General features: G+C 43.4%; 1 protein-coding gene across 1 annotated transcript in view; it reads left to right on the top strand.

Annotated features, from left to right (window-relative positions):
- The window catches only part of Fancc (FA complementation group C), a 116,208-nt gene that overhangs the window by 74,939 nt on the left and 25,979 nt on the right, over window positions 1-15,290 (top strand). The window contains exons 7-8 of the mRNA XM_051151144.1: window positions 6,018-6,182; window positions 14,333-14,489. Of these exons, the coding sequence (XP_051007101.1) occupies window positions 6,018-6,182; window positions 14,333-14,489 (322 nt within the window). The remainder of the gene's footprint in view (window positions 1-6,017; window positions 6,183-14,332; window positions 14,490-15,290) is intronic.

Genomic DNA, 15,290 nt, shown 5'->3' with positions numbered 1-15,290 from the left:
AGCAACAAACCAAAGAGAAGAACAGCATAGCTTGCTCATTTGGGATTGTGTTTAGGGGCCTTGGAGGCCTTTGGCCATTTGGAGTTTTGAAGTCATACTAGTGAAAGGAATAACAACAGTGTTTTCATAGGTGGATGCAATTGTGTAGATTCAGGTATGAGCCAGAATGTTTGTAGACCACTGTGCTGTTTCCAGTTCCAAGGTTATTTGTACATCTAAACACTTGGCAGATCATTTTAGATATTTAAGATAGTATTGCACTTGAGTTGTTACTAGTGGCTGCATGGCTGCGCTGGCCCGGTCAGGTTTGGCAGCTGTCTTTCAAGTGCTGTCATGGCAACCCTTTGCCTCAGGACAGAAGATGCCGGGTTGATGTTAAAGTTGCACCTTAAGAATTCCCAGCTTGGGGCTGAGGGAATAGCTGAGGAGGTAAAGCACTTGTGCAAACAGGAGGACCTGAGTTTGAAACCTGCATCCCTGAAACCTGAACATGGTGGTACGTATTATAGTCCTCATCCTGAGGAGCTGGAGATGGGTGGACCCCTGAGCTTCCCTGGTCATGCAGCCTGGCTAATCAGCGAGCCTGGGCCCAGTGAGACTTGGTCTCAGAAACAAGGTAAATCCCTGCACACACCCACACACGGACCCTGACTCTTGTCCAAGACTTTAAGGGGCTAAGTTAATTTTTATTTTTAATGGATAGGGAACAGACTTTCATGGTTTTCGACTATTAAAAAACAAGACTTTAAAAGCTCATAAAAAGACTCAAAGAGCACGTGAGGAATCAAGTTACTTTTAAAAGTCAATCTTCTGATAAGACTAAACGAACTCCATATAGATGGATTGAATTTCCTTTGAAAACTATGTACTGGCTCAGCACAGTCACCAGGGAAAACTGTATCTTATTCAGTTACAAATTTATATGAAAGGGGAAAAATAGGGAAAGAAAGACTGCTAGACAGGGTTCAGTGGGGCAAATGAAGAAGGCCTGCGATGCGTCTCTGGGATGTCAGGCTAGCATGGGCATCCCATGGATTTTGTTAGGAGTTACCCCAGTTCTGTCCAGCACGATTTGCTCCTGCTAACCGCGGTGATTATTGTTTCACCCACCCAGTGTCATCATAGATGTCCTTTAGTGGGCTTTGCTCTGTGCTGAAGAACCTGAGACAGCTAGAAGGTAAAGCCTGGCACAGAGGGACACCATTTCAGCTGACGTTGTCCAGCAGTGTTGGCTCTGTTTCTTAACGATTAAACTTTATTATACAACCTAACTAGCTTACACAAAAGGGAAAAAAGGTTAAAGGAAAACAAGAGTGAACCTTCCGGTATCTGTTCCATGGGACGGGTCCCTAGGTGTTTCTGGCCTGCAGGATGGTTCGCCTGTTCGCTGATCCTCTTCCCGATCCCCTTGTGCTCAAGCCCGGTCTGAACCTGCTGCACCTCTCTGTCTTCTCTGCCTGCTTGTCTGTCACATGCAAGGGGCGGTCTCCCTCACCCATTGAGGGTTGATTAGAAACACAATAGTCCAGGTGGAGTCCCCAGGTCCACTTCCTGAATTCTAGGCCCAGGATAGCTTCACCCAGTCTATCTCAAGGTTAGTCTCAGGGAGTATCTGTGGTGTGTCCAAGGGCAAAGCCTGCCAAAACTGCTTTCACCTGTGACAAAGCTTATAATCCTTCCCACACATTCCCCTTCTCTTTAAAAAAAAAAAAAAAATTAAGAACTATATACATATATACAGAATCATCAGGTATCAAGTACATAACCAAGTCCTTTTATACTTGTTAATCTGAGAGAAAGTATTCCACTATTCCTACCAAAGAGAGTCCTTTTCCTTCATGAGAAATTGCAATTATCAATTGCAATTATCAATCTGTAAATGTGTTTTTAATTCTTAAACTAAAGCTTCTAGTAACACTGTGGCTATCTAGTCTTCAATCCCATCAGAGACCCAAGAAAGAAATTCTACCTAATAAAGGAAGTGCTGGCGGGTAACTTCCAAGTATGGATAGGACAGAGAGAGCAGACCGCTTGGACAGTCACCGGATTCTCTCCTTCATTGGGGCAATCTGTCTTCAGCCTTATTGGCCCAAAACATCCAACAAACTGCTTTTTGAAGCAGGAATTCCGATAGTCTGCTCCATCTAGTCTCTTCAGAGCTGGACAGTCAACTTTCCAGCATCACTGTTGATCATTGCAGACAGTCAGCCTGTCATCAGCAATAGAGATAAGAGCAGTTTCTCAGTCCCGTGACCATTCTGTCACCCTTGTCTCTTGATGCCCCCATCTTCAATGATGCATACGGAGATGTGGCCAGGAGTGGATGTCTTTCTCTGTCAGGAAAGCCCTCATCAATAAATGCCATATTCTATGGATCTCTGAAGAATTTGAAGACCAACTCTCTATCCTTACAGTTATCAATCTATTCCTTTGAAGACATATACAAGAAATTAAACAAACCTGGTCTATGACAAAGTAAGTTAGTATCTAGTAAGATTTCTAGGTAACTAAATATCAACTTTTATCCCCGATCTTCCTGAACAGATTATTAATAGTTTTTCATAAGACATTACCCTTTCACATGAGTGGCACATGAATAATACATTAAATAAACATTGAACAAAATGATCTTAAGTTTTTAACATACAATATATAATATTTTGTCAACATATAACATACAATACATAAGGCAAAAAATGAATAGCAATATATAATTTAAGTTTTTATCAATGTGAAGCAAAAGTTGAAGTCTTAAATTTCCATCAATCAAAAGTCTTAAATTTTCATCAATCTACAATACCAATGTAAGATTTTTGAAGCTAGTAGATTCAATAATCTACCTTTTATTCTACAAACCTATATTCTCCCTTACTTCCCCCCTTTTCCTTAATATTAGATGGGATAGAAAGATAAGAGAGAAAAATAGAAGAAGGAAATCCCCAAATGAAACTTTTATTAATTGTAACTAACCCCCTTAGGCAAAAATAAGCATTGGTAACCCACCAAAAACACCCACCCCACCTACTGGGAATGGGGGCGTCGTGTTCTCAAAATTACTTTATGCTGTTTAGGAGAAAAATGTTTTTTGGGTACCCTAGAAAAATAATATATTGGCCAAGCACTGGAAAAGCTAGCCCTATCTGTTTTTGTCCAGTCTTTTTAGGATCGATCCTTTTGGCTAGCCGTTTTATTGTTAATATGCATGCAATTTCTGGAGGAAACAGTAGCACCAGAGGCAGAAGTTCGATCTTCATCATTGTCCTGGTTTTTTTTTTTGCTCTGAAAGTAAGCAAACTTTTGAAATCATTAGTATAGGTATGTTAGTACATATATAATTTTTCAAGGAAACATCTATTGAGGCACCTTGTTCGAGGTGCCAGAGGCATATTTTTGAGGTTACATCACCCAGGCTGCCTGCTTCGTCTTCAGCATTGTCCTGCTTTTTGCAAATAATACAGGGCTCTACCTGCATGTACACCAACAGGCCAGAAGAGGGCATTAGTTCTCCAAGCTGTATGAAACAATGTCAAGTTGTAAGAACCAGGTTAGCTCTTAAGATTCACTTGTTATATGGTCAGATCTAATCTTTATAAGTTTGGTTGATAGCCATATTTTTTCACTCCCTGTGTAAACATACGCATACCTATGACCCCATCTCAAAACTATTGCAGGTTTCTATTTCATACTTGACAAATCCTTGTAGAATATTGGTTGTCCCAGCTCCTCGGTTTTTTCTGTCACCCAATGTCTCTCTGCAGCTGACGTCCCTTCACAGCAGCCTCTCCTGATAGTGGTCAGGAGAGTTGGCATGTGGGGTGGTTGCATCATATCTATAGTACCAGACCTGCCTCCCCTCTAGGAATCTAACTATGAGGCAAGACAAGTCGCTTAATAGGAAAATCAGTTGAATAATTTGACTTTAGGGACAAATCATTTAGTTGACTGTTAATCTTGGACTGGAGACAGCAGCCCAGAAACATGCGTAGGCTCATAGTTCACTCTTTGGGCATGTCTGTGTTTCAGCCTCTCTGTTGACTTCTAACACAGCTGGATGAACCATCATGGTCACATTGTCTGTATCCCATCACCTCTTGGCATAAACACCCAGAGCACTGAGTGCTGTTGTAAAGCTCTCATGCCCACAGTCACATGGCATATTCAGGCTCACCCAGTCCTTTCTACTGCAGATTTTCAGGACTATTGGAGTTAACAAATAGTGTGCTTTTGGGTTTGATGCAGACGTTCATAGACAGGTTAGGTTCTTCAGTTGACTAATGTCAGTGAGAAGCCCCTCAGTGAGAGAAGCACAGGCATCTCCAAAGAGGCCATGCTCATCGAGTCCCATGCAGAAGTTGCTGCAGGACAGAAATAGCAGAGGGCTGAGTAGTGAACGCCAGGGCTGACTGAGGACAAACACTTGTTCATGAACTGTCCTTGCTGGTCTCCTACAACCTGGAGCAAGGAGTATGTCTCTATTACTTCAGATATTATCTCTGCATGCTTAGTATTTTACTAACATTTACTTTTAGTTTTTAAAGGTTCAATAAGATAATTGACACCTGTGTGCCCACTGCCCAGGTTTTCCAGTGTGTATGTTCCATTATTATCTGCTGTTGATCTTTTAAGGAAATAGTTTCTATGTCAGTTTGAACGCATCTCTTTTCACTATGCCACTTCCTCTCCAGAGGAGTGACCCTAGAGGAGCTGCCCGCGGCCCTGCAGCTTCTGCTCTCAGTGCTTTTACTTTACGTGTGTATCACTGTGAATGTTTTAGAACTTCACATGAGTAATAACGTGGATGTAGACATATTTTGCTTTCTTTGTTCATAATTATAATTTTAAACTTTATCTGGGTAATACATGTCTGGTTTTGTTCATTTTAACTGCCATATAGCATTCCATTCTGTAACTAAGTACAAGTTATATGCTATTCATTTATTTCTGTACAAGTACACAGCAAGGTGAATTCACTCTTCTTAATCTGTAAGGAGACGTGCCTGTTGCTTTGTATTCATTGTTCTCTGTCTTACTAATGTTGTGTGTGTCCTAAGTGAAGCACATAGTCCAGTGTGAAAAACTTTGTAGACTAGAAAGTATGGATATGAGTGCCTCGCATTGGTGTGCTCGTTACTAAGGGGTGCATTACTGGTCCTGCAGCACTGGTGAGCTCCTGAGATACCTTAACTCACAGGCAGTGGTCAGAGAACTGCCATAAAGCACTTCCCATGTGACGAAAGGTAGACTGGACAGCAGGCCCTTACTTAGAAGGCAGAGCAGGAGACTCGGGCAGGGGTGCCCTGCAAACTCTACAGGCAAAGAGTAACAATCTGAGTGAGGCAAGAAAGAAATTCGATTTAACATGATTTAGCAGGTATTGGTTCAAACTTCTAGAATCTGTGACATTGGATAGTTTATTTTTTAGGCATTTAAGTACAGTACAGTTTTGGGGGGAGGTTCCTAGTAACAATGATCTCAATCCCATGTGCACAATAAAACTTGGAGAAGTTTAAGGGCCTAGGGGAGGATCAGGTGTATTCTAGGTCATACAGAGAAAGTAGAGGCCACCAAACTACAAAGTATATATGACATCTCCCCTAAGGATGGGTTCCACTGAGTGATAAATAATGCTGAAAATAGTGGTCTAGGGAGGAAGGGCCAGGGATAAACATTCTGGGGGACTCAGGTGAGGCCTGGCTCTGCAGATAGCACAGATCACCAGGCTGTTAACTACCTCTACTCCCAGCCTTCTGGGTGGAAAACAGGCACCTATCCCTTCCATTGAAGAGACAAGCAGAGTGTTTGACATTCCTGGCTTCCCTAGTGCTTCTCTGTGGGCACAAGGGTCGTGTGCAGATGTGGGAATGGCAGTGACTAAATAAGACCTGGCACATGGTGCTAGAGAAGGTCTTTGTTAGGCCAGTGCGGGGACCTGCCACTGTCCTTTTCAGAGGAAGACCGTGTTCAGTTACAATTGGCTTTCAGATCTGGACCATCTCTTCTTACCTTTTCTCCAATAGGATGGCTCCTGAGCGCATGAGGTCCCTGTCACAAGTTTGTGTCCCTCTTGTTACGCTGCCTGATATTGAACCCCTGGTAGAGGCTCTACTCACCTTCCATGGACATGAGCCTCAGGAAGTCCTTTCACCCGAGTTCTTCGAAGCTGTAAATGAGGCCATTTTGTCGTGAGTCCATCCATCTTACCCTCATTTTGTTTTTCCTAGTTGTAGAATGTTATGATATAGAAAAAACATATGACAGTATATTTAATGTACTCAGTTTCTCTTTATTTTTATGAAATTTATTTACTTATTTACTATTAGTGTGTGTGGCGGTCTGAGGACAACTTACAGGAGCTGGTTTTCTCCTTACTGAGTACCAGGGATTGGACTCAGGGCATAGGCTTGGCAGCAAGTGTCTTCAGACTTGCCATTTCTCACCCCTCCCATCTCAGTGCACTTTAATGCTCTTAAAAACTACTAAAGACCCAAAGAGCTTTGTGTGAGTTGTACTTCCCACCAGAAATTTAGAACAATTCTTATTGAGCTGGGGTCAAATACTTGCCCAGCACAGTGCGTAGGTTTGATCCTCAGTCCTTTGGATGGAGGGAAGGGGAAGGATGAATAACACCTGCTGAGTAAACACAACTTACATCCTTATAAACCTCATAATAGTTGTACATGGAAGGCTGGAGAGATGGCTCAGAAGTTAAGAGCACTGCTGCTCTTCAATTGTTCTGAGTTCAATTCCCAGCAACTACATGGTGGCTCACAACCACCTATAATGAGATATGGTGCCCTCTTCTGGTATGCTAGTGTACATGCAGGCAAAACACTGTATGCATAATAAATAAATCTTTTAAGAAAGCTATACATGGTTATGCATACCTGAACCCAAGCACTGGACTATGGGAGGAAAATAGGTGGCTCCCCGGTGCTAGCCCCCAAAAGCGAAGATCCACGTTCAGTGGGAGACCCTATCTCAAGGGAATAAGGTAGAGAGTGATAAAGCAGGTAAGCTATTGTTTTCCTCTGGTTTCTACATGTACATAGAGGTACACACATACAGAACAGCAATAACCAGTGACCTTCTATAAGACAGTGATAACCTGTTTGACAGGTGGCAATGTTTTTATGTCTTATGATTCTCTTTCCAATGCCAGGCATGGAAATCTATATTCAGTCGCTTTGGTGAATGCCTGTCCCCACACAGTTGCATGATTGTAAAAGCAGTGATATCATAATAGCCATTGGAGATAGGAGTGAATAGTTTGCTTTGACCTAAATTTGAAATAGTCATGTTTTTAAAGGGTAGTTGCAGTGAACAATGTGAGGTTATAATAATGAGATTTTTATGCCTCATTACATTAAAATCTCTTGGCCTAGCTGAGGGTGTGGCTCACTTGGCAAAGCACTTGCCAGGAAAGTACGCATGCCTGAGTATAGGTCTCCAGCACCTACATAGAAAAGCCTATGAGGTGCATGTGCCTGTAATCCCAGGGACAGGAGAATAGAGACGGCTGTCCTGGGGCAACCTAACCAAATCAGCAAGTTCTGGCCCGAGTCTGGTTCTGTCTCAAAAAATAAAGTGGAGAGTGATTGCAGAAGACACCTAGTATCTGGCTTCTACGTTGCACATGCACCATATACATGCATGTGTACACACATGCACAGTTATAAGCCTGTTTGCAGCTCAGTTCTTGTCTCTCTGTATGGCTTTGTAGCCTGATGTGTGCCTCTTCTGTTAAGTGCCTGTCCTTGTTAAGTGCAGCTTTCCATTTGGCATGTTCCATTATATGGCTCTTGTTCTCACTGTCTCACGTGTTTTTGACATGCCACAAAGTATTAAAGAGCTGCCACAATATTTCCAAGATTCTAATTTCCACTTAAAAGTTTAAGTTTGAGCTGGAAAGATAGTTCAGTGGGTGAAAGCCAGACAGCCTGAGTGGGTGTTGGAGCCCAAGGTTGGAAGGTAGAAGTGGCTTTCAAAAAGCTGTCCTCTCAACCTTCAGAGGCATCATGACATGAATGCACTGTTACTACACATATGTATAGTGGTAATTGTAAAGTAATTTATCTTAAAATAAATAAGGTGCCCTAGGGATCTTACTACCTCTGCCTACCTTGCAGTGGGATTGCAAGTACATGCTACTATAATGGGCTTAAAATAAGTAAAATAAACAAAACACTTCATACCTATCATGGGGCACAGATTCTGTTCCCCCACTCCTCTTTTAAGGTGACCTGTTCACTTTGCTAAGGTTGAGAAAGTGTATGGCATATACCCAAATGAATAACCATTATGGTGGATTGTCATTCTTTGAAGTCACCGTCCATGGATGGTGTTCACACTAGCACGGGAGTGCTTCTTTGCAGACAGCCTAGGCCGGGCATGGGGCAAAGTGTCTCGTGTGTTTTCCTTTACCATGAAGAATTTCTAAAACTCTTCTCAGGAGTAACAATGAACAGAATCTGTATTCTACATAGACTTATAAAATGTTCTTGTTGAATGTTTCAGCTCTTGAAGGTGCAGGCAAGGATGAGGTTACAGAGAGTTTGCATGTTGTTACTTTTGTACTGTCAGCACAGTGGTTCAGGAAAATCCATGAGACTGTAAATAGGTTCTCAGCACTTTCCAGGCCTGTGTCTAAACTCCACAGAACAGGTGCTTGACTGATACTGCAAGTAGGTAGACCATGGTACAGCAAGTCCAGGCAGGTCTGCAGGGTCACAGTCAGGGAGACGCTAATGAGCCATGTAGCATCTTTTTTTCAATCACTGAATTCATTTTCATTCCATTGGAGTCCACTGGAAGTTATTGGAATTCTCTAACTGATGCTACAGTGAGCGTGCCTGGTGGTAGCATGTAAGCGTAGTGCTACGGAAGACACAGACAACAGATGCCTACTGCCGTAAAGCCGAGAGAAGGCAGCCGACCTCAGGCCTGCGCTCATCTGTGTCTGGGCACATGTGCTGGAGCAGACAGATGCCTGTGCCTCATGAGTCAGTGTTCTGATCTGCCAGCTTCATCGTCTCCTGACAGGACAGCTATGGGATGAGAGTGCAGCTCTTTTAATCTCCCCTTTAAAAGCTAGCCTTCTGTTCTTAAGTTTAAAAAATATACTATATGTTTCATTTTGTATGGAATATTGGTAAAGTATAAAATAATATAAGCCATACATTAAAATAAGTAACTATAAAATATATACTGCATCTTGATAAAGCATTTTATATAAAATATAGTTATCTAAATTCAGATAAAAATTTAAAAATCTTTTCAAAAGTTTACTTTAAAAATTTTTTTACCTTATGTATATGAATAATGTTTTGCCTGCATGCATGTATATGCACCATGTGTGTGCCATGTTGGATCCCCTGGAACCGGATGGTTGTTAACCACCATGTGGGTGCTAGGAATCAAACCTGAGCCCTTTGCAAGAGCAGTGCATGTGCTTTCAGCCCCTGAGCTCTCTCTCCAGCCCCCTTCAAAAGTTAGAAACACATTATTGCAAACAAACAAAGAGAATATGTGTTTGCTTTTATTACATTTCCATGTAGGCACCAAGAAAAACATGAAATTATTTAAAATACGGACTCTTTTATACTGATGGGATTACACAATTTATATCCAGAGATGAAAAAAAGCATAGTAGGAGGAAAAAAAAAACTTGAAGTGAATCTCTGAAAATATATTAAAATGTCCTAAATGTTCTTATCTTTAAATTCCTTCTCAAATATAAAAATATACAAACATGCCCCTTGAATGTCAGAGAAGTAGCATCCGCTGGTGTGCTGTAGTCATTGTGAAGCTTTGCACTGACAGGCTTGAGGACTGCAAGTGCAGCCCCGGGGTGGGCTGGGGTGCCCAACTCTGCCTCAGCAGGGGATGGAGAGAGGAAGGGGGCCCAGGGAAGGTGAAAGACTTTAGTGCTGTGAGCTCACAGTGCTTTAGTTGCTCTGCGCCCCCTGCCCCCAGTGCTGCCTTGGCCTCCACACTGAGCTGTTGCTGGGAGGGACTCCTCTGCAATGTTTGGATCAGGGTTCCTTCTTACGCAAATTTCTACTCTACTCTGTCTTAGAAAATACAATTTATCCATGCTAAAAATTCAAAGTACAGAGTTAATGTGATTTTATTCTGCAGGTTGGTTTTGCAAAGTATTTGTTAAAATGGCAGGTTGTCTTGCTCCACGTTCGGATTTGTCCATCTTTGGTGTGAAGGATATTAGCTATTACCCACCCATGTAGCCTGGGAGTTCCCTTAATCTGTGCTCAGCTTCTGAATGCAGATGGACCTGCCTTGCTACTTTCTTTCTTTGGTTTGGTTTGGTTTGGTTTGTGGTTTTTGTTTTTTGTTTTGTTTTGTTGAGACAGGGTCTCTCTGTGTAGCCTTGGCTGTTCTGGACTCACTTTGTAAACCAGGCTTTCCTCCAACTCACAGTGATCTGCCTATCTCTGCCTCCTGAGTGCTGGGATTAAAGGCGTGCGCCACCACTTGTTTTATCTTCCATATAAACTCTAAAAATGATTTAGCCTCTGGGAAGATACCTCCTGTTATCTGGGGGAAGACTCCATCAAGTGTGTGGGCTGGCTGGGGAGAGTGGCATCGATGCGTGTTACAGCTTCCTGGCCATCTGTGAGCACAGCCACCTTTCTGCTTGTGCAGCTTCACTCTGCGATGAAGCAGCGTTTGCTCTTGCCCCGTGTGCACCTTTTAGGTTTTTCTCCTTTGTTTTGCAATCTTGGGTCTTCTCCTTCATCTCGGATGTCCTGTTGCATCACTACATTTGGAAATGAAAATGTTCAGAAGAGGAGGGAGTTAGTTCCTGGTGGAGTATTTCCACTTTCTATATATAACTCTTAACATTTATAAACATTAAATATTTCATTTTCTATGAAAGCAAATAATCCAAAGGAGGCTAAGTTGTTTAATATTTTCAAAAAAAAAAAAAAAAAAAAAAGGTCAAAAGAAGAACTATATGTTGTAGCTCACCCTTGTATCCCACCACTCAGGAAACTGAGGCAGGCGGATTGCCAAAAATCAAGGCCAACATGGGTAATACCAAGACCCTGTCTGAACAAAACCAACCAACTAAATCAACAAAGTGAAACATAGAAGCATAATTTTCATGGTTTGACTGGCAAGATGGCTGAAGGGTTAAGAGCATACACAACTGCACAGACCTCTCAGTTCAGTTCCCAGCATCCATGTTGGAACTCCAGTTCTGAGGTATCTGATGCCCTCTTCTGGCCTCTGTTGGCATCTGTATACACACACACACACACACACACACACACACACACACACACACACACACACACACACACAGAGAGAGAGAGAGAGAGAGAGAGAGAGAGAGAGAGAGAAAGAGAGAAACAAAAAACATTTGTTTTTTGAGACAGGGTTTCTCTGTGTAGCCTTGACTGTCCTGGAATCACTTTGTAGATCAGGCTGGCCTCGAACTCGGAGATCCACCTGCCTCTGCCTCCCAAGTGCTGGGATTACAGGTGTGTGCCATCGTACCCGGCCTCTGAAAAGTAATTAAAAAAAATCTTCTTCAATCCTTCTGTCACTGTTTACTCAGTATGTCTGATTTTATTTTAGAAATCTTCCATCACCTGTGTTATTCATGAGTGTTGAGGAACCATCACCTGCTGTTATGCAGAGTCACTTGAGGTTCTAATGGTTTTCACACCACTCCTACCTTTCGTACTCCACAGCACAGGGGAAGCTTCATCTCTGTTTGGAGGAATCCACCAGTGGGGCATCTCTGTGTCCAGCCTTTCCCTTTGGACACGGATCAGATTGAAGCAGAATGCCTTTGGCATCTTTTGTAAACACCATAGCAGTTTCAGAAATTAGTCACCAGGAGGCAGGGTGCCCAGAGCCCAGGGAGAAGGCCTGCCTGCCCTTGCTTCCATTCCACTTATGCTAGTGCGTTCTCCCTCAGTGACTAATAAAGTTTATTTGGTTTGGGAAGTTATGTCTACTAATCCACAAGGGACAGACTGTCCAGAAACACTGGGTGGTCCTCAGCATGTCCAGCAGCTTCAGACCAGCAAGTGAACCCAGCAGCCTCATCAGCCGGAACCTTTCCATGGACACTTTCCTGTGGAGCGCCCATCTGCCACATGCCCACAGAGGAGGCTGATTCAGTTCCCCACATGAGTTGTGTGGCCTTCTAGAAACCACAGCTTTCTTTGACCAAAGTAACCTTGCCCTGTTTTCAGTTTCTCAACTTCTTACCATAGCTCACAGTGGAATTCCTGTGTTTTATAATTGGCTGGGTGTCTTTGGCCTTGGCTTCCAAATGCAATCACGTATTTCCAGAAATGGGCGGTCTGTTTCCTCTAAACAACTTGTGATGGTTCCCCTCTGTGGTTTAGATAACCTCAAAGAACCTTTTAATCCCTTGACCTAAACGTCAAACCTAACTCTTTATAAAATTCATCCTTAAGAGTCTTTCCTCAGCTGCAGATTGCCTGAAATCTTTCAGAGGTGGGGTGGTGGTGATGCTGAGGGTTTTTGATTAACTTGTGGATTTAGTGATTGAGTGTGTCATGTCCTCTGAACTAACCCCAAATCCAGTGCCTCAGCGACACCAGGGAGTCTGATGACAGCTTGCAGAGGTTTCTTCCTCTGTGCTTGTAGCAGATGAAAGAGGACGTGGATACATGGCCGTGAGGTTGTGACAGCAAAAGAGATAATGTATGGTCTTTGTCTAGGCCTCTGAAAGGTTTGGGATTTCCTGAGTGAGAGGTAAAGGATGCACCCTTTGGTATGACAACCCTTTTCCACCATGTGTGAACTGGGCCCCAGAGAGCTTCAGGATCACAGATAGCACCAGAGAAACCAGACCTCTGACCACCAGAACTGGATGTGTTACAGTGGCCAGCGTTACATCAGCTAAACCCCAGGGCTTGAAGGACATCCTGGTTGGTGAACACAAAAGACTCTGGGAGAGTGGTATGCCTGGAGCCTGCAGACCCAAAGCCCATCCCCCATTGCATCTTGTGGGTCTCTTTTGTTTGGCTGTTTTAACCACTCTTCCTGATGGGTGCACTAACCATGAGTAGTTGGCCTCAGAGTCAACTGAAGCACTAGACATCAGTGCGATATCCAGAGCGATGGAGAGGTGACTGGCAAGGGGGAAAGCATGTAGAGTCGTTTGAGAGAAGAGTGGAAGTACAGTTAGCTTTGGGCAGCAGGGATGACTAATACCAGCTGATCACATAAGTTAACTGTGACATGTGGCAACCGTATGACTAATAGGTTAGAGCACAGCACTTTTGAGAGTCAGAGGGGCTCCCGTCTATAGTATGAGCTTGCCCCACACAAGCTAGGGTATGTCTTTACTCCAAGATGGAGGGGGCTCAGATGCCACTGAAAGGCTGAACAATACCCCTACCCCTGCAGTGCCCTTGCCCAAGTTAAAGCTGGGAGTGCTCCCCCACAGGCCTATACCTCAGTAGTATGTGTGTGAGCAGAGGAGTATTATGGAGAGGGGAGAATTGCTGGGCTAGCTGGCTGCCAGCTTAATAAAAAGAAAGAAAAACAATCATGTACTGCAGGTTTAGGAAGAGACCTGCCTCAAAGGAGAAAGGCAGAGAGAGAGAGAGAGAGAGAGAGAGAGAGAGAGAGAGAGAGAGAGAGAGAGAGAGAGAGAGAGAGAGAGAGACAAACAGAGAGACAGACAGACGAGAGGAGGAGACAGAGGAAGAGGTCTGCTGTCATCTGGCCTCTGCACACATGCACACATACTTAAACTACACACAAAAGACAGAAAACAAGTAAAGCTACTGACACGGTTGGGCTCTAACGTAAGCGAGGCATCGCCCATTGAGAGGTGCATGAACACTTACTGGATACACAGTGTGGTCCGTGCATGGTGGATCCTTGTAGCCACTTTTGTCTAAGAGATCAGTAAACCAAGGCTCTGAAGGGCCAGCTGCCTTCTTTAGTGCTATGACCTCAACCCAGGTCTTAGTGTACTTTACCACTTCAAATGCTTTGCATATAACATGTTTTTAACTTCATGACCACATTTCCTGGACATCACAGGGCTTTTGTTCAGCTCACTTTCCTCTGCCTCTTTCTTTACCACGCATGTGTTTATGTTTCTGGAAGAGGCCCTGACTTCTGAGCATTCTCAGCTTTAAGTTCTCAGGTGGGTGATTGTCGCCGTGCTTTGCCAATAGGTGATCAATATTGACTGCTGGCAGGAGCACAGAGGGACGCCTCACATGCTTGATTGGTAATTTCCATTTGAACATGGCTCATTTTCTTTTTTTGCAGGACTCTATTTTTGTTTAACTTTCTGCTTATTTCTTGCCCAAAGGAAAAAAATTGCTCTTCCCACGTCCTCTGTGGTCAGCCTCTGGTTTCGGCATTTCCCCAGCCTTGAAAAAGCAACACTGCATCTTTTTGAAAAGCTGCTCTCCAGCAAGAAAAATTACCTTAGAGGGATGGAGTGCTGTATAAAAGAGTCATTACTGGTACGTGCTGGGCTTTGGTGACAAGAGAAATCCTTAAAGGAACTGCTGGGAATAGTGTTTTCAGCTGAAGAATGACACAAGTAAAAAGTATGAGCAAAGCCCAAGGCTTTCTTAGAAACATCTAATGCCTAGGAGCTTCTGTGATCAGAAGTGTCCTGACTTACATCTGTGTGCACTCGTTGGTACCGCCCACCTCCCACTGCTAAGCAGGCCCATCAGATGCTTTCCTGCCTTTGCTCTGCTCCACCACACTGCCCCATTTCACAAGAAAACAAGCCATGTCCTCACTAGTGGCATATATAGAGTGCAGTTCCCTGGGACAGAATAAGCTTTTAAAAATACTGTTTCTCATTTCAATATGAGGAGCATAGGCTTAACACTATGGATCTTTTGCACAAGGGAGAGAAGAAACCAGTTAATACAAACTTAGAAAGTGAGCTTACAGTTCTTCATAAGGAAAAGTAGAGTATTCAATAGAAACAAACAAGAGCTCAGAAAAATGCTTAAAGCAGCAAAACCAGTCAAGTGTTGTGTAAATTTTCTTTTGGGTGAAGCTCCTGCTCACAGAGGTCTTAACCTCCTTCAGGAGCCTCTCTAAGGTCTTAGCACCAGTGGCTTGGGGTCCAGGCAAGTGGTCAGAGCCTGGGCAGTCAGTGTGTCTGCCTTGTGTGGGCTTAGTGAGGTTCTGTAGGAACAGAGATAAAGACCAGTGTCCCCAGGAAAAGCATCTGCCAGTGTGACCCATTACCTGGTGCCTGGTGACAGTTTCACCCTAAGAATAGTGTTTTCCCTAATGAGGGC

The sequence above is a fragment of the Acomys russatus genome, chromosome 9 (assembly GCF_903995435.1).
Source record: "Acomys russatus chromosome 9, mAcoRus1.1, whole genome shotgun sequence".
In the NCBI taxonomy this organism is placed as follows: Eukaryota; Metazoa; Chordata; class Mammalia; order Rodentia; family Muridae; genus Acomys; species Acomys russatus.
The sequence above is the reverse complement of the archived record's forward strand: the minus strand, read 5'-3'. Positions and strand labels throughout refer to the sequence as shown.